Below are 26,141 nucleotides of genomic sequence, written 5' to 3'. Positions count from 1 at the left end.
AATCATGCAAATCGATGGGGAAAGAAAAACTAATATAAATGTATAATGATTCTGAATACATTGAAGAAACTTAAGATATTTTTAACTTTACACTTTTAACTTAAGATTTTTCTTTTTGAAAAAACTTAAGATATTTTTTTGTAGTTTCACGCTTATTTTGTGTAACACAATAATCGCGTTTAAATTACACAATAAAAAATAAATAAATCCCCTTATAATAATTCTATGCTGACGCTACAACGTTTGACGAATTGAATTTTGATGAGTGACTGCCGGCTCATTATCATTTTGCGTTGAAACTGCGCCATCTTTGCCAGTATTTTTTTTATCACATAAGCTTGGGCTACAAATATATCAAATATTTCTAAAATAATAAAAAGTTACGCTCGGTATCTAGTAAATTTTATTTTTAAAATAAAAAATCAAATAAATCACCTTCACGCTGTATCCCGCACACAGCAGGGTAAGCAGAAGGAACCTAGTGTTAAGAAACCCCGTTCTCCAGTTTCTGCCCAATTCTGGAGGCTTTGTGTGTTGAGTGGCAGAACTCAACGCCGCGCTTTGCCTCGACATCAAAGCGAAGAAATGGAAATAGAAACGTAAATAAGTATTTCTCTTCCTCGAGTGGGGATGGAACCTACAACAGTTACGTTACAGTCACAGTCTTATGCCTCTACGCCACGACGGTCACTATTTTTAAAGATAAACAACGAAATTCTTTGATGGCGTTAAGCGGGATGGTTGTGGCCTGCCTTATACTTATGAATATATAATAAAGTATTTATACATAAACTTTTCAATGTTTCAATTCATTAAATATTTTATTCATGATGCATGTAATTTTATTACTAATTAATTCTTCGTTCACGACTCCAAGACGTGTCGTTTGATATATTATGACGGAGAAAGTGCTATCAGATTTTGTATAAATGCAATATAAATCAACACATTGAAACTACTATCATTTTCTTATTTTTTTAAGACATTGAGGCGTCTCACTCTTAGCACGAAGGTTGTTAGGCAGATTCTCACTATCATTACAAATATTTCAATTATTTTCAGATAAAAGTACGTATTAAACTTCTGATCTAGTTAACTAATATTTACTGAATGTTTAAATTATTTCAAGTATTTAAGCTTTTCGTTTTTTGTTTTTTTCATATTTATCGTGTTGTGTTGAGTGGCGGAACTCAACGCCGCGTTTTATTGGATCTTGTTTATAAGTTCACAAAACCTATGTAGCCTATGCCTTACATCAAAATTTCATGATAGCGCGACCTACAGCCGACGTTATTGTTTGTTCGAAATGACACAAGTATAGCCATAGCGTGGACTCCTGTCTACGCTCAAGTACCAGGATATTATGATATTTTATGGCGGTGCCTACTGTTTTATTAGCGCTTGAAATTCATTTGTCATTGGATTGTTAGTAGAAATTAAAAAATATATAACAAAAATTGCTTCACGCTCTATCCCGCAAATGTCAGTGTATAGAGACCTTAGTGTTAAGACACTTCGTTCCCCATGCACCGCCTAATTTTTGGGTTATCGAGTGATGCGTGAAATTACAATTTAACTTTTTAGGAACGAACGGAATATTTTTGCTAGTTCGATTTAGCTAGATATTTCTAGGTTCTAGATAATTCTAGGACTCTATCTTATAATAATAAAAACCAAATCGTACCTGTGGACACATTTTGCAATGATATTTCCTTGCATGTGCGTGTAGAGGTTGTAGCTTTGTGGGGCCTTTACCCAAAGGTTGAGGTACTACAAGAAGTCCACTGTTGGTGCCACCCACTGGTGATGATGATGATGAACCTGGAGATATAAGGACGAGAAATTGCTATATTAAGTGTATTAGGAATAAAAGTTGCTGAGCTAAAATTTACAGGGAATGCTGTTTTTTTATTTTGTAACTAGATTTTTTAAGGTATAATATAGTCGTATGAAGCACGCTTTAAGTTAAGCTGTCGTTCAAGATTATTTTCAATTTCTATTAAGCAATAATATTTACCGATATATTATCATAAAAAAGTTATGATTAAGAATTAGTATATTAAGACGGTCATGCCCCAGGGCCACAAATGCAACTGCAAACGCGACTGATTGTGGGTTCCCCACTCAAGGAAATGAAATATTTACTGAAGAATTCGATCAAAAATAGGGAACGGAGTGTCTCAACACTAGGTTGTTTCCGCCTTCCCTGCTATGTGCGGGATACAGCGTGAAGCTAAAAAAAAAAATATTTATTGGTGTGCTATGAACATTCGTCGTCAAAAAACTAACATAAAACAAGTATGTAAAGCTTGATTTTGTTTTAATGCTATGCTGAACATGATGATATCAGGTATAAATTTTTACCGGTTCTTTCAAAAATCTATTTATTTCTGTGGAACTGTTATTTCGTCATCTTAAAGTCTATAACATACTAACCCGACCGACCTGGCCCAAGACCGGCGCCGTACAGCATCTGACTCATGGACTGGTGATGACCGATTCTGTCATCAGCCTTCTGGTGACCGCCCACTGAGCCGTCACCTGTGCTCATCTTTGCCTGGAACAGAGAAATATATGATTTTAATATTTATTTAATTTTTTAATTAGATTATTTTTAAGAATATAAAATGATCTTTTTTAAGAAAATTTTAAGAATATATAATGTTATATATGAAATCGCCATGGCACAATTGAGCGGCATCTGACTGTTAACGTAACAGTTACGGGTACGATATCCACTCGAGGGAAATATATTTTATTTTAATTTCCCCAACCTGGTCGAAACGCGACGGAGAGTTCCGGCACTCAACGCGCAATGTCACGGAAACTTGGTGGAAAATGGAGAATGAAGTGTCACTAGGCTACCATATTATATTATATTATTCTAAACGTTCAACTTGATGAACTTGAGTAATGTACAATCAAATTAGCATAATACGTTTTTATGTACAGTTAGCTAGCAAATAGATTAGGTATAATATTTACTAAAATTTGAAAACTTGTTGAGCTTTCTTATCATTCCCAAAAAGTATTTGAACTTTTAATATTTAAAAATAAATCAAAATCGTTCAAATATATAAATATATATCTATATACATATGTAGAGTCGAATTTCACTTGATGTACCTACACGTTACTTATGAAAAAAAAAAGAAATTTAAGTATCCATGCTTTATATAATCAAAATAAACGCCATACTGACGCATTGTGTGTACGAGAAATTTTTTGTTCAGGACAGTTTGTCTAATTTATATGATAATCAAATTATAGGTACTATTGACATTGAAAAGAGCAACTGCTGAATTTCTTGCCGTCTCTTCTCAGCAGAACTGCCTTCCGAGCTGTGGTAGCTATTTGAATAAAGAATATTTTTAATTTGATTAGGGCATTCAACCAAACTAAATATCAATATAGTAATATACAATTGTTCGCAGCGAGAAATCAAATCATCTTAAGTTAACCCCTAAATTATAACGGTCATCCATAAATAAACCCCGACACCGCCCCGCCCCGCCTCGCCCCGCAGCGGTCATTTTGTCAGACACTACACGCGCTTTACTAATAAATAGACAGCGGTCAGATAAATCATAGTAACTAAGAGCTAGGTTACTTTGCCGTTTTTGTTTAATTTCACTAAAATATGTTATTTTAGTATTGATAACTTGATTTATTATAGGGATATTTTAATTTATACATATGTTTTGTGTTTGTATGTGCTTTTCTTTTCTTTAGACATTTTGCCCGTACAAAATAAATCTGAAATTACTTTCGGAGGGCTTTCGGAGCCTATTTTTATTTATATATTTGAGACGTGTATGGTTATACTTACATAAATTATGATATAGCTCAACTCTAGCAAGACAGTGTACGGCGTTGAGCTCCACCGTTTGACTCGCCTAATATATCGACGGAATTTCGACGGAAAGTGGAGCCATAGATAAAATCAAGTAAACTATGTTATAATATATTAATATATGTACATAATAATATCGATATATTTTTGATATCAACGAAAAAAATATAAAAACTACAAATCTAAATTTATTTAGTACCGATTTTTATTGTAATTAAATATCAACAAATATGTAGATTATGATTATATTAATGTCAAATTAATAAATTGCCTTCCGGTTAAAACGAGTCTAAGTTCGCATGTTATTGGGGTCTGGGTTCGAATCCCACGGCGGGACTTTTGATATTACGTACGCATATTAATTTGATAAATATTTTCTTTATTCTGATTTAAGATAAAGACTGGATATTGGGTTTACCATACAACATAAAGTTTGTGGTACAGTGTAATATAAAAAAGGTTCTTTTTTTTTGTCTTTTTTAAATTATAATGTGTCCATCGAAAAAAAGAAAATGAGTTACCAGTATTCTATAGTAGAGAAAAAAAATCTGTTTTTAATTAAGCCCCTTGTTTGCCCTCAAAGGCAAAATATTACTACCTAAAATTGAAAATTTCTTAACAAAATCAAATAATAGGAATCAAATAAGATCGATCTAATAAAACATTGAATCTACTACATTAAATATGGCTCTTTAAACGTAAGTATGAAAATGAAAAAAAAAATTTTTTTTTCTATAATTATAAATAGTAAAAGTTGCGGCTAATAAATATCTTATACATTAATACGCACGTGGGAACAGTGCCGTCTTCGGGCACATCGAGGCCGTTGGGAACACGTGACCGTTACAACTTTATTAATCCGTTATCGGAATCAACGTAACTATGAAAATTCAACGGATTCCATAATTAATAGAGCCCGAGCCAAATCGAGCGTTGCTAATAATACCTATATTAGGACGGTCCGTATAAATCACCAACTTTGGTCACCCTACATGCATTACGTAGTTCGCTTTGCATGTCTAATTTCGTTATATCTAGTATCTAGAATATTTTGGCGGCAGGATTTCCTAGAAAACACGTTTCACTAAATGTCAAGTGTAATTGACATTTCAATTGAACACCAATTAGAGAATTGAAGTTGAATTTTACACCCTTTTTATATTTTTTGATGTATAATTGTTGTAATTAATTTTTATTGATAGTGTAAATTGATAATTTAGAATATTTGTATTAGTACAGATTTAAGTTTTACTAATGTACGTATATAGCAAGGTAGGCAGGTAGGTACTTTTTGAGACATTGCGTGTTACATGGCGGTACTCAGCGCCGCACTTGGGAGAACACAGTGAATACAAAGAGAACAGAGCGATGAATACAAAATTTCTTATATAATATGTATTGTATATTTCAAAATAAATTGACTAGATAGGTTTATAGTGCAGTAAAAGTTGGCGCCAATAGAGATATAACAATAAAATAATGAAAACTATATTATTATACGCCTAGCATAGTAGACAAAGATTGGTTTGCACTACCAGACGAGCACTCTGGAATTGTATAAAAAAATGTCTTGAGTGGCAGAAATGTAAGTGTAAAAAGCGCATTACCCCAATTGGGAATCGTACACAAAATCACTGCGTTTACAGTCAGAGACGCCTGCTGTACTACGACGGCCTCTACTCGTAACAATAATCATTGGATTGGAACTATTCCTCTAAAAGAAGGAATATTTAAACTACTGCCAACAAATTTTACTACAAGAGTTTTAACTACATAAGCTAATATACAAATCTATAAAATTATTAAATTAGAAAAATAAATCTTGTAGAATTTAGCAAATAGAATAGATTTTAAATATAAACGTTTATTTTTTATTATATGAAGAAACATTGTATATAGTCGCGAAACTAAACGCCGCTGTTTTTCCATTGAGCGAAAAGAATAAACATATTTAAAATTAAATATTCTATTATTATCACTATTGTATTTAGTAAAGTTTTTCTACACTCATAATTTTATTTAAAATCGTTTTTCAACAACACGCCACACTCTACCTTGTTACTAGAGCTGGAATATGGAAAAATGAATTCCCCCGAAAACGAATCGAACTCAGTACTGTCGTTCTACATTCAGATTCGCATTCTATTTGACATTTCATATATTACAGAGGCACAAAAGTAATTTCAATAACATATTTCTAATACAAACTGGGCAAACAAGCAGTAAATCACAAACTATTTCGGCCCGGGACCCATCGTTGCAAATTAATTTGAAGATAACGCCCAGCACAGGATACACATACTCGTACTCTACACTGGTAGAGCATTTAATTTAAGTGATCACATCCGCAGTTTAGGGACGCTTACATGTTGTTATTACTTTGAATCGATTTTTTGGGGAATGTAAAGTATTTTGAAGAATAATAGCTAAATTATAAGTTTTTTTTGTAAGTTGTGTAAGTACATAATAATATTAGAAAGTATCGTTTAGTTTTTGATACAATTTTAATTAACAAAAGGAATGTTAAGACACCTCGTTTCCATTAATACATTTCCTCACTTTCTGTCGAATTGGAGAATTTGGAGAGGAAGAACTCAATGCCACTTGAAATGAAAAAAATAAATATTTAATTAAACCGAGTGGAAATCGAACCCACAATCTGTTGGGCTTACAGTCGCACGTTTGTGTCCCTGCGCCATAGCTGGCCTTAAGTTAAATAATGCTATTTGATAAATATTGTACTTATTAACAACATGAATAAACAGTCAATCATAACAAATTATATATTTTTAAAAAGTTCTAAAGAAAGGTATTTTTTTCAGACAATATTTCTAGTTTTAAAATTATAACCTGTAATACATAAAATTTTAACTAAAAATACATCACACATCGCAATCTCCACAGTCCAAGTAAAATACTTTAGAACATCGTAAAAGGAAGAAATACCTAGCTTCGATGTTAGGTAGAAATTCTTTAGAGCAGCGCCATCTATCGCGTTTAATAGCGAATTTTGACGTAAACTACCCCCTGTAACAAACAGCGCTGTTTTTCCGACCCACATTTGGGGTTTTAGTGTTATATAAAGTTTTGAGTTTTATGTAATGGTTGATGAGATTTATATTTTATTGCTGAACTGCAGTAAACGTTAAGTTTCTTTGTCCTTTATTTTTTGATTTAATAGCTGAAGTTCGTTTGTTGTTATTATTTTTAATATTCGATGATAAAACTTTACTTTCTATATTTTAATAATATGCCTTTAGTTAACCACAGCGGGAAATTGAAAATAATTCGAATATAATCAGTACCCCGAGAGGCGATCGAACTCGCAAATAATTAACGCGTACGCTACTTGTCCTATAACTTATAGTAATTATTATAATTACATACAAAAACATCAGCGGAAAGTTTAAAAGGGCGTATCTCTGGATAAGACAGTTGCAAATGAATGTTCTTTGTCATTTCAACCCCGCTATTAGACCCCGGGGAGGAACGTATGACAGATACGTTGAATTTAGAGGAAACACTGTACTTGATGTCAAGACAAAACTTTAGTTTTTTTAACTTTACTCTGTATCTCGTATACAGTAGAGTAGGCTGAGGGAACCTGGGAACCTAATGTTGGCGTTGCGTGTTTAATAGCGGAATTCCACGCAGCGCTTTGCCTTGTTAGCAGAGCGAGGAAAATTAAAATATTAAATATTTCATTTCCTCGATTGTGTATCGAACCCACACCCTGTCGCGTTTATAGTAGCACGTTTTTATGGAGAAAATAGAGAATCGAACTGATAAGTGTTACAGTTTTAGTTAAAAATAAATTAAAGCATAAAAATGAGACTAAAAACGTATAAAAATATATAACGTGAATAACAGCTACTGATATCTAATCTAAATACTATACTAGATGAACATCTACTTTACATTAAAAAAGTACTTAAGTAAATACAATAGATATATATTACACATATGTATGTTACATACCAAAAATCGCACAGCAGTATTGCAGCGGCACAGTCTGTCTGTAAACACGCCAGTTGTGGGTTCGATTCAAATTTAGCCGAATTCACTGAACGTGTGGTTACACACAACGTGTCCGAAATTTGCTTAAAAATGGTGTACGGAGTGTTTTAACACTAGTTTCTGTCTGCCTACTCAGTATTTTGCAGATAGGTGAAGCTAAAAGAATCTTAAAAAGAAGCGTGAAAATAAATGTAAAAAGCGACGATATTTATGTACAAATACAAACAATATTTAACGGAATGATTAAACACTTTTTTTTCTATTTTCTATAAAGATAAAGGTAGCGTGAAAAGAAAAAAAGAAGCTAATTCTATAGTCCACGCTACTCTCACCTCGTAGCCCTGTTTGATAGTCATCGCGCCTCGTGGCCGTGACCACGCGGCGTATTCCAGACTCTCTTTTTGTTGGCAATGCTGTCGGACAAATATATTCATATGTTATAATTAGGAATATACATGGAAAATTATACTTATAAATATATATTTTTTAAATTAAATATTTTATAAAAATATCATGTAAAGAACAATTGATATACATATGTATAACCTGTATATTGTAAGTTAGTGTAATTATATAAAACCCAAAAAATAATAAATGCTTTTTATCTTTTATTAAAAATATATGTAGATTTTGTACGAACAATAGATAAAAATTTATATCAATAAATAGATAAAAATCTTTCGTTACTAACGAAGTTATTAACAGGCAACGCACCGCCTAAACTACGCGGCGTAGAACGCTGAAATTTGATATGTAGGCTCCATTAGGAATGTTGGAATGCAAAGAGGTTTTTTCAAAGTTTCCGTTGATACTCACCATTACTAGGTATTTAAGGATATTACGTTTTAAATCGCGAAGTTTAGTGTCTAGAGATAATTATATGATTCATAAAATATACTCTACAAGTAGTGACCCGAAACTTTGTTTCGCGATTCTGTCAGTCAAAATCGGAAGGAATCGGAATCAGTAACGGAAGTGTTGTAAGAATAGATAAGAAAAATATTAAAGAACCTCATCTTTCAAAGAATAGGCCGTCGTGGGTTCGATTCTCACTCGAGGGAATGAAATTTCAAATATTTTAATTTCCTCGTTCTGGTAAAGAGCTTTGAATACCGCGTTTCAACATGCAAAATTTCAAGAATTCGGCGGAAAGTGTGGAACGGAAGTATCTTAACACTTGGATCCCAAGTTTCTTCTACCTACTCTCATCTTTTCTAATATAAAATCGCCAATATTTCCTCGTTATATTTTTTCTAATACTATATTCTATTCTATTCTATATCTTTATGTACCATATAAAATATTTTACATCCATGACCCGGCTAACATATAAAATGTTAGTCCTAAACTAGCTCCATCCCCCTCTAGTCATGTATGTGTGAGGGGGTGAGATGATCACGTGACGTAGTTCAAGACGTTCGTATGTGGGGAATAAGCTCCTTTAAAAATATAGAGTCGAGCTCTTTTTAAATAGAATATATGTATTTTTTATTTCTTTAAAAGATAAGTTGGTTATATTGCACAATTTTAAAGATGTCACGTCACGTCAGGTGTTATTTTGTAAATGTAAATTGTTTTAATAAATAAAAAAAATATAAATATACAAGTTTCTTTACAAATTCTTAAAATTTTGGCTCTATTACTAAAACCATAATTTAACTATCATTTTGTTGTTAAAAGATAACAGAATTTATAACAATATATATAACTTAGCAAGAAATTATAACTTATAACAAATTTACGGAATTAATAGAAAAAAATCTAATCCTAACAATAACTCCCTCCCGTCGCTGTTCCCAAGAAAAACCCGCGACACAAGTATTTTTCTTAACTCACACACACACATTGCCTTTATGTGTGCGTGCATACACACATATACATATACACATATAACACACGTGTGTAAGTGAATGTGTGAATGTGTGCTTGGGGTAGTAAAATATTATGCTGCCGAGTCTAGAAATAACATTGTATAGATAATCAATAACAGAACATTTTTATGTCGATTCTGAATACAGGATGATGTGGATTGAGGCAGGTTAAGTTTTCAAGGTAATTTGGTCCCATATGGGAAGAATTTGGGTAAATATTACCCTTCTAGGGGGATTTGTCGGTAATTTTGAGGCTAAATTCTTGTTTTTCGTACGTAAGGTGAATATATAGAATAGGATTATAAGTCATTTCTTATTTTAGGAAGAAACTTGAGTGAATAGTTCACTTAGGAGCATAAGATATTTTACGCGATAAAAAATCTTTTATTATCAATTGTGATTTGCTTTTTATTGTAGAATTCTGGAGATATTGTGTTAAATGGCGCAATTCAACGCCGCATGAACCACAATAAACTGTTTTCGTACATAATTTCTACACAAACAATAGAGCCTTTAAGTAAACGTTTAGCGAAACAGAAAAGCTAAACGATGATTAACAGAAACTGGGGGTAGCGACTCAATTTGCGGTGTTCATTCATTTGTCAAAGTTGAAGTCGTAACTGTGAACGTATGAACGTCTCGGAATAATAAAGCTATTTTTCCTGTATTCGTATACAAGGATTATCTTGTGGTTTTTTTTGCTGTTATGATATGTTTGTTTTTAATCAGCTTCACGCTGTATAGGTAGAGAAAGCTGTTAATAGCACAATACAATTCGAAATGATTAAGAATTATGCCTAATTAATTAATAATAAATTAAACAATTTATTTTATGATAAAAAGAAATGATGATTATATTTAATTTATAGGGATAAAATATTTAGCTAACTCCACACTTTTCAGTAAAAAAAAACAACTTAGTGTAAAAAAATATTTAGTAAATAAGAAGGCGTTCGTACAGGCAAAAATGGATATATGAGGGTAAAATTGTCGTATTTTCATAGACCTATTAATAATTAGTTAGTTAAGTTAAAAAAATTCGCCCTTCGCCTGAGCACATCCGTCACCGTCGTGCACAGTGACGCCTACCCTCAATATTAGGGTAGTTTGTAATGTACATATCATGACAATATTGCTTAGTCCTAGTCTTGAAACTTTACTTTAAACAACTTAATAAGGCGCAGTTGGAAGAAATGAAACCGATTAATTACCTCAACTGGGAATTAAACCCACAACCAATACATTGTGTGTGATTGTTTCACACGCTTTCAACGGCTTCAAATTATGTTTTTCCAGTCAAGTAAGACAAAACTAGTAGAAGAGAGTTGAGAATAGATTGTCTAAACACCACTGGTTGTGGCTTGTGTGGGAGAGGTAAAAATGTATAAATGTATACTAATATACATAACATATTACTATATTCAAATGAAAGCTAGACAGAGCCTATATATTATACAATATAAATGTATATAATAGTTTTACCTCTAAGTAAAACTTCAAAGATAAACTATCCTATTCAGTCAGATATAACCAAGTTTTCTTGGTCTTGGTCTTAAAAAAGTAATAATATTTTATCTGATAATTTAAAATAATTTTACTTTTATATCAACTGTATTAAGCTTACTTCTAATCTACTTAATATTATAATAAATGTGATAATTTGTGAGAATGGATGTTGGTTCCACTTTCACACAAAAACTACTGAACGGATTTAGATAAAACATTACAGTACCTAATATATCTAACACAGTTTTCAAAATATAATCATCATAATAGCACATAAGCTAGAAATTATGTAAGGATTCTAGATTTTACTATCTATATATATAAAAGGACTTGTCCTCACTGACTGAGGTAAGACGCACGCACAGACGTAACCGCTGTGCGTAGAAACGCGGAATTTGGACAGATGTTTACTTTCGTAATCTGGACATCCACTAAGAAGGGATTTTGGAAAATTTTAACCCCATTGGGGCGAAACAGGGGTTGAAAGTTAGTATGGAAAAAAATTAAAATCGGCACCGATTCTTATAAAATTTGAAATTCAGACTCTTAAAAGTATTTAATTGAACACGTGTTTCATGGTTTTCTAGAATTCTTTCCATAAGGGTGCAAATAAGGGGTTGAAAGTTTGTATATAAAAATTCTTAAATCGCCACCGATTTTTATAAAATTTGAAATTTATACTCTTAAAAATATTTCATTGAACACATGTTTCATGGTTTATTAGAATTCACCCCTAAATACGTAAGCGAAGCTGCGCGCGTCCGCTAGTAATAATATAATTGTAAGTTTAAGCAGATGGGTCGCTGGTTCTATATAAAAAATATATGTACGTAAATATATATAAAAAACAACAATATTTCACTTAAACACAACAAACTGTCAGTAAAACTAAATGACCTGTTTCCCGCAAAGTTCCCGTCCCGTCAAAATCGTCCCCGCAATCACATAAACGTCTCGCCACCGATAGCGATCGTGGCGGTGACAGTGACGGATAACGTGGCGATAATGACACCGGATTATCCAGGGATAAGCCAGTGGACGGTGGAGATGTAGGAGAGACGAGTACAGTGTGGGTTCAAGCCCAAAAGTCGGTAATTTTATAAATTAAGTAGTCGTTATTCAGCATAGCTTTGGCGAGACATGAATTGGAAAAGCACGTTTCTTCGCGTTTTTGTCGAGGCGTTTGTCTCGGGCAGAAGGACCGCCTGATAGATGTCCTCGAAATCGAACTCCTTAATATCGCTCTTAAAGTCACACATCCACTTTACCATTACACTGTCATACAATAAAAAGTCTAATTAAGTAAGAGAAACACATACAATTTTCCGTTCAATAAATATTTTTCCCCCAAATTACCTGATTCTATCAACAAGGCAGGACGCAGGAGCAAATTAGCGTGATGAGTTGCCGATGTTCAAGATGGATGGATGGGTGGGAGGCGACCGCACTGTGCCGAATGGCGTTCATCTTAATATATTGCAGTTTCACATCACGCTTTTACCCGCAAAGCAGGATAGGCTAAGAGGACCTAGTTTTAGGACACCGTTTACTTTCCGCTGGAATATATACACATATATGTACATAGTGGTAAAGACTATTCTTAAGAATGATCATTTGACAAAGAAGAATGTAATAGTACTTTTAACAGCTTGCAGTAGAGACATTTCTCCACTTTTACTCGAATTCGAGACATTGCACCTTTATATAGCTGAACTTAACTCTGCAACTTGCGTTATCATACCAAGAGAGAATCGAATCCACAACTAACGCGCTCAAACATCCAATAACGACGGAGTGCCTAATCACTAAATTCTCATTAACCGTGAAAGTGTGAGCAGTCTCCCAGAATTATCGGCTTACCGTAAGCCGTTGACTGTTCGAGGACCTTAGTTCTTACAGAATACTGACAAAGGATTAAACAATCTTCTTATAAAAGATGTTCCCATAAAAAGCTACGACAAATAGAAAAAATGTAGCGGTTAGCGCCTTTAAGGTGCATGAATTGAATAGTTTTATGGTTCTATAATGCAACTAAGTGGTTTTGAACTTTTAATGATTTTACTTTTTCTTTTAATTTCATGGTGGATCTCGCATATAGAAAGGTTCGCAAGGAGAAGCTCACTGCACTCTCCGCTACCCTCCCGAATTCGAAACATTGCGTGTAGAGTAGTGAAAGTCAACTTGTTACCTCGTTTTTAATTCAGTAGTTAGAACTTTTTTTTTCGATATTGAAAAAATTGCAATTTCCTATTTGTTTTATTAATACAAACATATTTTTATTCGTGCTCTACACGTACAACTGACTAGATTTCAAAGTATCAAGTATCAATACATACCAAGCCAAGCAACTACAAACCCACCCCTTTGCAAATAGCGCCTAAGGAAATGAGTTATGTTGCCAATAATAGGTAACGTATTATACTGAGATCATAATATTGTATCGTCACGTTATTTATGGGGCCAATTCTTACCAATCTTTTTATATGACACTCTATAGAAAGATAAAGAAATCGATGTCATCGTTTATAATTTACTTGTCAACTAATATTGTTTGGAAATTGTAAAATATTGGCATTGTTTATTTTGTTAAAGGTGAAGACTGATTTTAATCTATTATTAATGTAGTATTAATAAATTATAGACAAGTTCCGATTCTAAAAGGTAAAAGACATCACTGCGCAGACTGTAAAGACGATAGTTGTGGGATCCATTCTTACTTGAATTATTTTTCTGTTCCTACTCTAGTCAACAAGACAAAATAATGAATTCATTCAACAAGTAATATCTAGAAAATAGAGGAGATAGTTGGGAACGGAGTGTCTTAACTCTAGGTTCCGTTTGCTTGCGGTATGTATGTGGATATATCGAAATAGTGCTTCCTAAAAAAAATCAGTTGATCAGCACACAAAAGTAAGTAAAAACACACTAAATCGTTAGTCAACTTGGTTTTTATTGTTCCTACGAAGTTAGTCTTCTGGGTGTTGTCGAATGAAAGTTGTCAACAATACGTATGTCGATACGAAGCCATCGTAAATACGTTATATTGTATTAGGAATTTGTTGTGAAAGTTAAGTAAAATAATTGTTCCCTTGAGATAGTGAAAATTATTGTTACTTGGTAAAAATAATAAGATAATACGTATATACAAAGTTTAATGTAGCGGGATTTGAACCCGCGCCTCTTTTACTCGATTTCGAAAGATTTTCTTTCTTAAGAGTGGAACGACATTTAAAATAATTGTTAATGATAAATAAATATTAGAAATATGATAATTACATGATTAAATAAATAATATATAAAGTATAATATCTCCTTTCTTATCGCATGACACGGTGACCCCAAATCTGGCGTCAGTTTTGATACTGAATGCAAAAGTTGTAATAGACAAAGTATGTAAGATTTGGTGCCACCATTGTTTCTAGCACCGTGCCTCCCGCCACAGGAGTAGCCGCCATACGTCACCGTCTGGATGCATTTTTGGGGTCTAACGGACGGTTTTAGAATGATCGAAAAATCCAGGAGGAATCCTGAGGTGTTTCCGGAGTGTTATGATTTGGGATGTTTCGATTGTCGTGTGCACAGTACTTTTACCTTCGAGGCCGGCAACGCATCCGTAATTGATTTAGGTTGTAGATCCCCATAGGCGAAGGTTCCTCTTATCAAGTGTTCCTTCGGCACCTTTTCGTATAAAATGTGCAAGTATTCGTAAAAAAAATAAGGAAATTTCCACTTAATGCTCTTACTCTCCGCTCAATGCGTAAGTGCATTTACAATTTGTATAACACAATACAAATTATACATACACTTGCTCATTAGACCTACCATTAGACACTTAATTACGTAAAGAAACAATAGAATAGTACCTACATACGAGTATATCGCTTACAAACATTATTAGTAGGGTGTTCACGATTAATCCGCTAAATTAGACTTGTCCCGGCAAAAATCGATTAGGGGCCGAAACTCGCAATTCGCAAGACTCCGTCTCGGCAAAGATAAACATGCCAGACTTTTTTTTTGCTACAGAGACATTAACCAAGGATGCGTTCAGGGTGACCATGGAGGACGTTATTTTTGGAAAGTAATAATAAACAATTATGAAGCCATCGTAGCGCAGCGGGACAATGAGTGACGGTTGTGGGTTTGATTACGCGTGGGGGAATGAATTACAAATTCAGGTTAACTTAACAGTTCAGGTTAAGTTAGCTATAAAGTTAGTACATTTTTTATGAGTGTAACTGTTGTCGTACTAAGGGACCTGCATTAAGGCATGCAGAACACATAGAGTGTATGTAGAGTGGTGATTATGGTTTTGTTGGTTTGTTTGGATTGTTTTTTAGTGTTATGTAGGATGAAGATGGCGGTGTTAGTACGAATCTTTATACAACAATCTTTAAAAAATACTATACTATAATTTTTGTATATATAGTAGTTTTTTGCGTACAGATATGTATGTTTATAATGATTAGGATGTTAGAAACTTTTTTCGAATATAAGTAATGAATATATTTTTATAACTTTTGTTAGAATTTTTATTGAGATTTCATAAAATTTATAAAAAATGCAGTATATGTCACTAACCTAACTGCACAATTCAATTCTAAGCACGATAATATCTTATTATGCTCAGCATTATCATCATGCTACAATAATTATGATAAAAATAATAAATGTACATTTACAACACCTTAAGTAGGATAATTATTTAACACTATAAATGGTAATCAGTTTAAGAAACATTCTTAAGGTGTAATTCATAAATCAATTTTCATATTTTACTCTGATAGTGTTGTTTGAGTAATTGGTATAAATCAAAATTTATTATAGTTAACAAATTGTATGTTATTGAGTAATTTTGAATAAATTATTATCTTAGAATAAATTGAGAGAGGCTAGTGATCAATCATTTTTTTTTGCAATTTGCTTTATTGGATCAACAATTGTAAATATTGTCTATCAATAAAACTATGTATCTATATATAAAACTCTTCCGTTACTTAGGGATTGGCAGGGAACAGACGAAGCTATTCGACTTAGAAAGTAGAAATTTGGCACATAAGGAATAATATAAAGGAGCAGAAAGAGAGAACTTCTACACTAACACTATACCTAAAACACAAAACTAATTAATATCTATCACAAATTCGCTATAAACAAACATTTTCTTCAGCAACGTCACCCTACACGATGTCATTAGACCTTGCGAGGGGGCGTCATTACGACGATGAGTAGCCCAACCATTAATCTTCGGACCGGTCTCTCGGCTGTCAAAATTGTGGCCACCGTACATAGATATGTGCTATTGTTCCTCTTGTTTCTGAATTGAATATTATTAATATAATGATTATATCAGATTATAGAACTGTTATACGTTCCGATGGGTTTGGGTGGTGCCAAATTTTGTGGGGATTGAAGGAATTTCTCTAAGGCATGGTGTTAAATATATGTTGTAGTGTTAATGCTTTCGAGTAACGGGATCAATTCATGATTAAAAAATATTGTTATATTTGTCATAATGATGCATGTCCCTTTAGTCGGTCAGGGTGTTTTAAGAATTAATAATAAGTAGAGAACTAAGAGTAATGTCTCTAAATTATCTCTTTGTAATTTACACTGTATGGAAATACGTATTTTTTATATATATTTTTATTTGTGTACAATAAAATGTGTTGTAATTTGTTTTATTCTATTCTCTTTATGTTGTCCTAACTTTGTGTGTAGAGGGTCATTGATAATAATAAAAATAAATTATAGTCTCTATCGAAATTTGACAACTAATCAAATTAGTACTAATAATTCATTCTATAGCTCTAGCAAGTATCGAACACCCGACTAAAGCAACCGAAGATATTTTTATAATTTTATATACAAAAGAGCACAAAGACACTGTGTTAGTTTACAATTATTATACCTTTTTTCTCTCCAGATTTTGGACGTATGAACGGAGTTTGTAAATAAAATTTACCCTACATAACGTAGCTTCAGACAACAATCTCATTTTAGATGCAACGAAAATGTTCTTATGCTAAAGTGAATGAAAAACACGTCGCGCACCAACTATACTCTATAGCTCTAACATTTTTTAGTACTTACAGTGTTTGGAAAGTAGTGGAAAAAACGTGAATATATGTATATTGTGAATATTAAATAAAATTCATATATTTGTATTTAAGTTAATTATTTACAAGAATACCTGTACCAATTTTGATTAAATTCATTTAAGGAATAGTTTTCAATCTCGATTGATGTCATGATTAATGACAATTCATATTAACTTACTACACAAAAATATATACACAAATTCGTGGAACCTAATAGTAAGTATAAAATAAATCAAAATCAAATTCAAACAACCGCCATACATTATAGAACTGACAGATAATCTAATAATTACTTTGCAACCGTTAAATCAAAGAATACAGTAGCTCAAAAAGGATAAAACGCTCGCAGCAACATTTGTGCAGGGGGGCGTTATACCCAAGCAATCGTTATACGGACGGACAAAAAATAATTAATATCTAATATATAATGAAACCAACTGTGAAATCCTCTAAGGAAACGAGGAAAGCATTATATCCCCGCAGATAAGGGACAAAGTCAGCAAAGGGTCAAACAAAGGGTTAAATAGACTATATTAATGACAGCAATGCGTCTTATTCAAATATTCGAATGTGCATAATCGATTTTGACGTATAGTAATTAAGATGTTACAGATCTATCACTCGGTTAGATTTCCCATTGTACGATTTTAAATCGATTTTCAACGGTTCAACGATTTGTAATGTATGTGTATGAATAGTTTTATTCAGTGACGGTTTGATTGCTAATAATTAAAAGGAATGATTTCGATTTTTTTGACAGATTAAATATGCTTAGCATCGATTTATAAAAAAAATAACATCTTTATTTTTCAATTTGTCATGTAACGTGAGAACGTAGATATGTTTTTTTTTATTAAAACTAATATCAAAAATAATTACAGAATTCATAATGTAATATTATTCCTTTAAGGCAATTTTTTGTCCATCCAAAGATGACTTCACCCCACTGGTACAGTAGTCTCATAACTTTACTTCTTTTATTTTATTATTGTGAAGCAGTCATCAAAATATCGTTAGCAGGGCCCAGAACAATATATATATTGGCAATTTTTTTGTCGTAACTCAAAAAAGTTGATTTTTGCCGACGCCTGTACCATATTTATTGTATTTTGATATATCAATGTGGTATTGTAGATAGTTAGTTGTCGGGGTTTTTTTTATACTTTTGTACTGTGAATTATTCACCTATTGTTGAGAAAAAAGTATAAAAAGAATTAAGATTGTCGTTTTTTGTGATGTAATTTTAAGGGTATATCTCAATTTCTTTTATGTACGTATAGGTTTAATATAAAAAAAAAGTGAAATAAAAAAATCACAAGTTTTGACACCTTGTTTAACTGGAAGTTAACTGTTTGTTAATTTATTACAGTTCAAAGATTTCAATCTTATATAGATGGTAATATTTTTTAGGACTAGTAGAGTAATTTTATCGTTCGCATAGCATAGAGGGATTTGCTGTAAAACGAAAACAAAAATATTGTTTAACATAATTTTAAGACAATTTTATAGTTTACTTCACACTTAGGATGGAAAAATACATAATTTAGGAAATGTTTAGTGATATTGAAAATTAATTAATGATATTGTAAATGCTCCCGCGCCCTTTCGTCTTTGTGGTTTTAAGAGTTGCAGGTTCAAATCTCGTTACATTGAAAAAATATATACGTTTTCTAAAAAAGTATAATTACAACAAATCATTTTCTCGAATTGATTGTAGCGTCATACTATATTTTTTAAATAAAAATACATATATGGACATTTTCATATTTTAATATATTTTGGCACCTGTTCTTTGATCCGACGTATATCTTATGAAGATAAAATTTATACACCGCCGGTCAAAGTAACATTAAGAACTTTCATTCTTGCCGATAAGAAGACCATCATAGCTCAGTGTATGGACTGGTCCGCAAATCAATCAATAAGAGAGAGGTTTGATATCTTTTATAAATAAAATGTTTCAATTTGCTCATATTGTTCTTTTTAAACATATTTCTTGAATGAGAAATAGCTTTTATATCCAACCTCGAAAACTGAGTACACAATTTTTTTTTATTCTAACCAATAGTTCCTTAGATTAGCGCTTCCAACCAAACAATCTTTTCAGCTTTATAATATTAGAGTACAGATATAAACCAAAACGAGTATTTTGCGTTATAATTTAATATATAAAAATACATATTACGCCAAGCGATCCATTACCTCGCCCCAGTCCCAGCGACGTACCAAGACAAAGTAATTAATAAAGATTTGTCACAGAAGATGGTCCACAAAAAAAATCGCAGTTCCTTTTTTTTCTCACGATATTTGCATTTTGATCATTAGAAAAATAGACAAAATCTGTTTAGTGATTCCGATCGCATCATTACCTGTACATTATTATTTTATAAGAACTTTAATATGTATAGAATAAAATCTTGGTAAGATTTTTAAGCTTGTTACAATAGCCGACGCCCGCGGCGCTTGTATGCAAATTTTTTTTACAAACCCATATTGAATCATTTGAAAATAACCCCTATTTACTAGAAGATAGAGTTGATAACATATTACCACATTTAATTCTATCTAATCTACCCCTATTCGTACGCGTAAAATTCAACATTAGTATCACATGTTAAGGGAAATAATGCATTGATAAAAAGCTGTTTCCATTTTGATTAATCATTGCCAATATTTCTAGAGTTAGTTTCGGGAGCGTTTAATATTGTTCTCATGTACACATTTTGCATAACACAAGATTGAAGTAGAAGATGAGTTTCTTTGGAATTTATTTTTTTAATAATGGAAAGATTATGGTAATGGCACAATTAATTTGAGCCATAAGTGTGATATGAATTCGTAAAATGAATCGCAAATAATTTTTTTTTTTTGCTTTCACGCTGTATCCCGCACATAGCAGGGATGACAAAGGGAATTCACTGTTAAGACGAATCCGTTCAGCACTTTCTACCCAATTCTGAGACATTGTGTTGTTGAGTTGAGTGGTGGAACTCAACGTCACGTTTTGCCTTGTTAGCAGAGAGAAGAAATGAAAATAATGAATGCCCCAGTGAACTCATAACCGTCGCATTACCAGTAAGACGCTATGCCAATTGCCACTATAGATTGAATAATTCAGAAAGGAATCAGAATTTAGAATATAAAATAATGTTTGATATTTTATACATCGATGAAACTGTACATACCATTAGGTATTATAAGTATTTTTTCTTACAGGTACTCTGCCTACGTATAAAATTTGTTATTAAACTAATATGAAAAGAAAAAAAATATAATGGTAGTTTTTTTTTAATTATCCCGCATATCCATAGATCGATGATGAGGGATTCAATTTTCACTAGGGCGATTATAATTATATTAAACACACTTACATGACAACCTCAACTTTATTAAAACATATCGCGGCGTTCGGTTTTGCCACAATTGGATTAAAATTTGAGAACGAGGTGTCTTAATATTATGGAAAAAATAAAAAAAGCGGATTTTCTACAAAAGATAGAAAAATAAATTTATTACAAACTTATATTAATTAAAAATACCATTAGTTATAAGTTTTAATAATTATTTCATTTAGTTGTTAGAGCATTTTCATTTGGATACACTCGAGCACACCCGTCGCCGTATATCTGTAGAAAGTGAACATATCTTCACGCTATGATAAGACAGGTGTTATCAGTTTGCATTATTTTTTATTCATCAAAGAGAAAATATTTTGTTTTAAATAATTTAAATACTATTTAGGGTCCCTTACCTCGAAAGGAAAAACGGAATCCTTTTAGGATGTTAGAAAAATTTATAGGTATTTCATAGAAAATAAAAACATTACAAACTTATATCTGTATATCTGTTCATTGCATTGCACAAAATGAGGGGAAATACCCGCATAGTTAAGTCTGTCGACTTAAGTAAGTTGTCCTTTCCTCCAGGTGACCTACAATCCTCAAATTGGTACGGAGGCTTCGGTGTGCGAGTCCGACTCGCACTTAAACGGTTTTTTATTTAACTTATACATGATTTAATAATCAATAATGATAACTGAAATATATTATATGTATATTTTTATTAACGCAAAATTGAATTATACTAATAATAATAACTCTCTGGAGCCCAAGCCACCGACGATGGCCGTCTCCTTGTCCCACCGTCGAAAGAATGTCTTTTTTAATGTATTTTTAAAAAATATATACATTTAAAAATGTAAAAATTATTCCTCTTGTATAAAAATACATAAAAGATATATAATATATATAGACTATCTTGAAATATGATTATTTTGTAAAATATATTTATTGGTTATTTTTGTTATATTGTTCAGTCAGACACGTAATAAATGAATGGTTGCGTTAGTAGAAATTATTCTTAATTTTTTCCTCAAATATGCGTATATTTATCTTTAGTTGTGTTTTAGCGTCACGCTGTGTCCATATACCATACAGTATGCAAGGGGAACCTCATGTTAAGACACTCTTTTCCCCATTTTCCGCCGAATTCTGGAGGCATTGAAAGGATATTCCGTTTTTCACTTTACACCACACTTAATTGGCAGGTCGATCTCGCACCAAAGCGGAAAAATTAAAATAATTTTAATTCATACATTCCTTCAAGTGGAAATCGAACCTACAGTCTAGATCATATAGAGTCAAAGACTGTAACCATTATAAAAATATAAGAAAGTAAATTTTAAAGATTATATTTTAAGTCTTTTTAATGTAAATTTCAATACAAGTCACGTAAGAAACATAAATAGTTGAGGAGCTTCTGTCTCAACGCGAGAATGCATTTAACGGCTGCATTTGTTGTTTTGACAATATAATTGCAATCATTTGTATTAATTGTTGAAAATTATACCTATTAATAAATTTTAATTAGCCGTCGTGCCACAGTTAAAGGTCGTTGGCTATTGAGTAGTGAATAGTGAGTTCGAATCCCACTTCAATATTTTTCCCATTTCAATGAAATATTTTAGTTTGTTTAAATTTGAATATTATTTGTATAGCGGTGTTAACGTTCTTGATCAAAAATGCCCAAACTCGTAGCATTTTTTCTTCCCAATTATCTATTAAGAACTTATAATTAAAAAGTACATTTTGATATCTTTTCATGCTAATTTTTACCTTGAAAATTATAAATCAGAAAAAAATTCATCATCAAAAATGGTCCAAATAGTAAAAAAATATTATCTTAACCTATACTTTTTTATTTTTACGCTATATCCCGCATGCAGCAGGGTAGGCAGTAGGAACCCTGTTGTTTCTCTTTCCTCCGAATTCTTAAAACATTGCATGACGAGCCTATACTAATTATCTAATTACTTACATCAACACCACCATTATTCCACGGCGGCAGCGCGTAGTGGGAGGGGTCGTGGTGACCCCCACCCATGTGCTCTGCCATCACCGACATCCAGTGGACTAGGCCTTGCGCCCCGCCGCCGCCTGAGGTACCTGAACAATTAAATATATTTAAAAATATATATTAGAAATAAATAAAAAAAACGCCACAATAAGTTTTTATTCTTGAGTTATATATGAATTATATAACAAATAAAATAAAACAGGTTCACGCTATATCCCACACACAGCAGAGTAGGCAGAGGAAACCTAGTGTTGTGGCACTCCCTTCCCCACTTTCTACCGAATTCTGAAGGCATTGCGTGTTGAGTGGCGGAACTCAACGCCGCCCTTTGCCTCGACACCAGAGCGAAGAAAATGATATTAAATTTAAATAAATATTTCATTATAATAATTAAATATTAACATAGGTAATTTAAAGTGCTTAATAATTTCTTCGAATGAGAATCTTATTCACAACCTTCACGTGTAAAAGAGAACATAATTCTATTAGGACAAGATAAAGACAAATCATCTAAATTCTTATAGGAAAATCTTATAAGAAAAGAAGTATTATATGAGAACATTTTTTTAAGTAGGATTTAAACTTAGAACTTAGAATTTAAATCTTTGAACTTAGGTACTGCGCGGCGTTGACTTCTGCCACTCGACATCTCAACATGCAATGCCTCTTTCGACTTAGTCAGAATTCAATTAACTCTGCTTTATGCATTGTTTTCATTTCCCCGCTCTGGTAAAAATACAAAGCGCGGCGTTAAGGTCCGCCGCCCAAACGGAATGTATCGAAAATTGATTGGAAAATGGAAAACGAAAAACCTTAACACTAGATTCCCTCTGGTTACCTACTGAGTTATAAAATAAAAAAAAAAGTTCATAAGAAGTCTATCGCCTGAAGCCGTCTAATATAAAACTCATTAGAAAAGAATAATATACAGAGCTTTTATGAACTTAGTTTACATATATTTAAAGGTAAAAATGTATTATGAGAAAAATTAGTATTTGCAATAAAACAGCAGCAAAAAAGTAAAAAAAAACAACGAGCAACGGTTCAATGGTTCTGGGTTTGAGTGTCATTTTGATTTTTTTACAGCTTCACGCTGTATCCCGCAAATATATAAATAGCAGAGTAAGCAGGGGGGCCTAGAGTTAGCACACTTCGCCTTCCACTTTCCGCCGAATTCTGGGGTATTTCGTTTTGAGTGGCGGAAATTAACGCCGCGTTTTGCCTCGACAGGAAAGTGAAGAAATAAAGATATTCAATATTTCATTTTCTCAAGTGGGAATCGAACCCACAATCTGACGCGTTTACGGTCACACGCTTGAGCCCCTGCGCCACGACTGACCTCGATCACTCGAAGGTTAACGTAATGGTTATGGGTTTAATAGTGGTGAACGTAATGTCTACTCCGAAGCTACGTAATGTCTTCTTCTTGCTCTGTCAGCCTTTATATTATCGTGTGAAGGAGAAACACTTTTGTGATGGTATCTTGGTGACACACTGGCCGGAGCAACGGGTGCCGGAGAATCTATTTCAGATACTCTGCTTACTCTAATTTAAGCCTAAAATTAAAGCAAAGTAAGTTAATCGCCATGCTTCTCTTACCAGTAGGCACGGCGGCGGGCTGCGCGGCCGCCTGCTCCTGCCCCCCTCCGCCGCTCACCCCCCCGCCGCTCCACACAAATGCTGACGACGCTCCTGCCTTCTGGAACAAGATATTGTGTTAGGAGTTTGAAGATCTACATCATACATACAGAAATCACATCACAAGTTAATTAACTAGGGAATGTTGTTATTATTAGTCTTTAAGACTAATTCTGAAATTAGTAGAGTATTTTAAAATCAGCCCTAATTTTACCCAATATTTTATTTGAATCTTTTTCTGTAATCGATTCATATAAGATTTCTTTCCGCTTTACGCTCCCTGTGCATAACAGACACACCTTAAATTATAAAATTTCTTCTAATTTTATATAATAACTTTCCAGAAGTAAAGTGAGAAAGACCTCTATCCTCACTTCCTGTAAGAAGCACCCTGGATTCTAATCAGAAGTTGAATTAGAATAGATTTTTTATTCTTTATTCTGGTGTATTTAGTACATAGTATAAAAAATGGTGCATTTATAAACTAATTTTTTGCTTAAGAATTTATTAATTGAGAATGACTATAATAATTTATAAAAGCCTTTATGATATGCTTTAATATATATATATATTTTTAGGCAAAAGACTGAATCAATCCTCTAATTTACTTTCTATGAAATGATGCTTATTGTCGCAACGAACTGCCATCTTTGTTTAGAGTTTTTTTGGCTGTATCTCTATCAGGAGCCAGTAGCCAGAGACACAGAAGGGCCAAATACTGCGGTTTAGATGTATCACAGAGTATGTATGGACGCACGGGCGATACGTGATAATTTTTATATGTTGTATCAAATATGATAAAAACACCTTTAAAAACTAAAGGTTCTTCTGCCAGATAAATAGCTTTCTTCGCAAAGATGACGCCGTTATCAAATAATCTTGGCAGTAGACGAAAAACTCTCTGTGTCATCTATAATCTTTCAAAAAATCGAATTCTTCTTACACTATTTACCTATATATTTTTTTAAGGAACCTCAGGTTCCTTTTGCCTACTCCGCTATGTGCGGGTTACAACCTGAGCTAAATAAGAGTTTGTTTTGTCTGAAGTTGGTCCAAAATGAAGAAATGTTTTTTCTTGTGATAAAGAAAGAACTTCTTTGACGTTGAGGTTGAGTGTTTGAGCTGATTCTATTTCACATTTCGGGCGAAGCCGTTGGTAAAACGTAGTATCTAACAAATTGATATAATAGATAGACTACAGACGAAGTAGTGTAATTAAATTGACAACTATGAGTAATAATAGTAGGGATAAAGTTACACAATTAACGTCATCAGGTAAATTAAATATCAATCAGTAGAATATTCATAATTATATTGTTATTGAAAAATATGAATTGGTAAATTACAAAACATATTTAGATTGCGGAGATCGTCATTTGGATATGTGGTTCTAGAGTGTCTAAATTTCTATTTAAAATATATATGCATTATAGAATCATATAGTCACAACGCGTAGTAGTGGCAAAACTTAACGTTACGAACATTTGACAAGAAGAAGAAGAACAACACCAGGTTGTACCTAAAAAGTTTCTTGTTACTTCTCCAAATGAAAGCTAAAACTGTTTTTGACCACAAAAACAGTAACAAAACATTATTCTTCTCTAATTGTATATGTGGGTATGATGATCTGTTTCAGCTCCAAAGTATGTATATTTATATGTTTGTCCAGAAATTACTCTTAAACTAAAAATCATACCAAGATAATCTTTTTTAATCAGTCAAAGTCTGTTCAGTAGTTTTTGGGACTCTGATATTAGTAGACATGTAGGTAATTGACAGATGTTTCAGTTCAGATTAACT

The 26,141-nt window shown here is 32.6% G+C and overlaps 1 protein-coding gene across 8 annotated transcripts in view; it reads right to left on the bottom strand.

Moving 5' to 3' along the window:
* The window catches only part of LOC146529690 (zinc finger protein rotund-like), a 135,664-nt gene that overhangs the window by 65,113 nt on the left and 44,410 nt on the right, over positions 1–26,141 (bottom strand). For 2 of the 8 annotated variants that reach the window (XM_085201350.1, XM_085201345.1), the window contains 5 exons: positions 24,303–24,402; positions 22,665–22,792; positions 8,203–8,283; positions 2,437–2,557; positions 1,685–1,821 (listed from right to left, as the gene is read on the bottom strand). In XM_085201350.1, the coding sequence (XP_085057476.1) occupies positions 1,685–1,821; positions 2,437–2,557; positions 8,203–8,283; positions 22,665–22,792; positions 24,303–24,402 (567 nt within the window). The remainder of the gene's footprint in view (positions 1–1,684; positions 1,822–2,436; positions 2,558–8,202; positions 8,284–22,664; positions 22,793–24,302; positions 24,403–26,141) is intronic. The other 6 variants (XM_085201351.1, XM_085201346.1, XM_085201352.1 and 3 more) reach the window with 4 other exon arrangements.

The sequence above is a fragment of the Heliconius melpomene genome, chromosome 18 (genome assembly GCF_056956725.1).
Source record: "Heliconius melpomene rosina isolate 202511_hmr_F chromosome 18, ASM5695672v1, whole genome shotgun sequence".
In the NCBI taxonomy this organism is placed as follows: domain Eukaryota; kingdom Metazoa; phylum Arthropoda; class Insecta; order Lepidoptera; family Nymphalidae; genus Heliconius; species Heliconius melpomene.
Note: the sequence above shows the minus strand (reverse complement) of the source record. Positions and strands in the feature narration are given on the sequence as shown.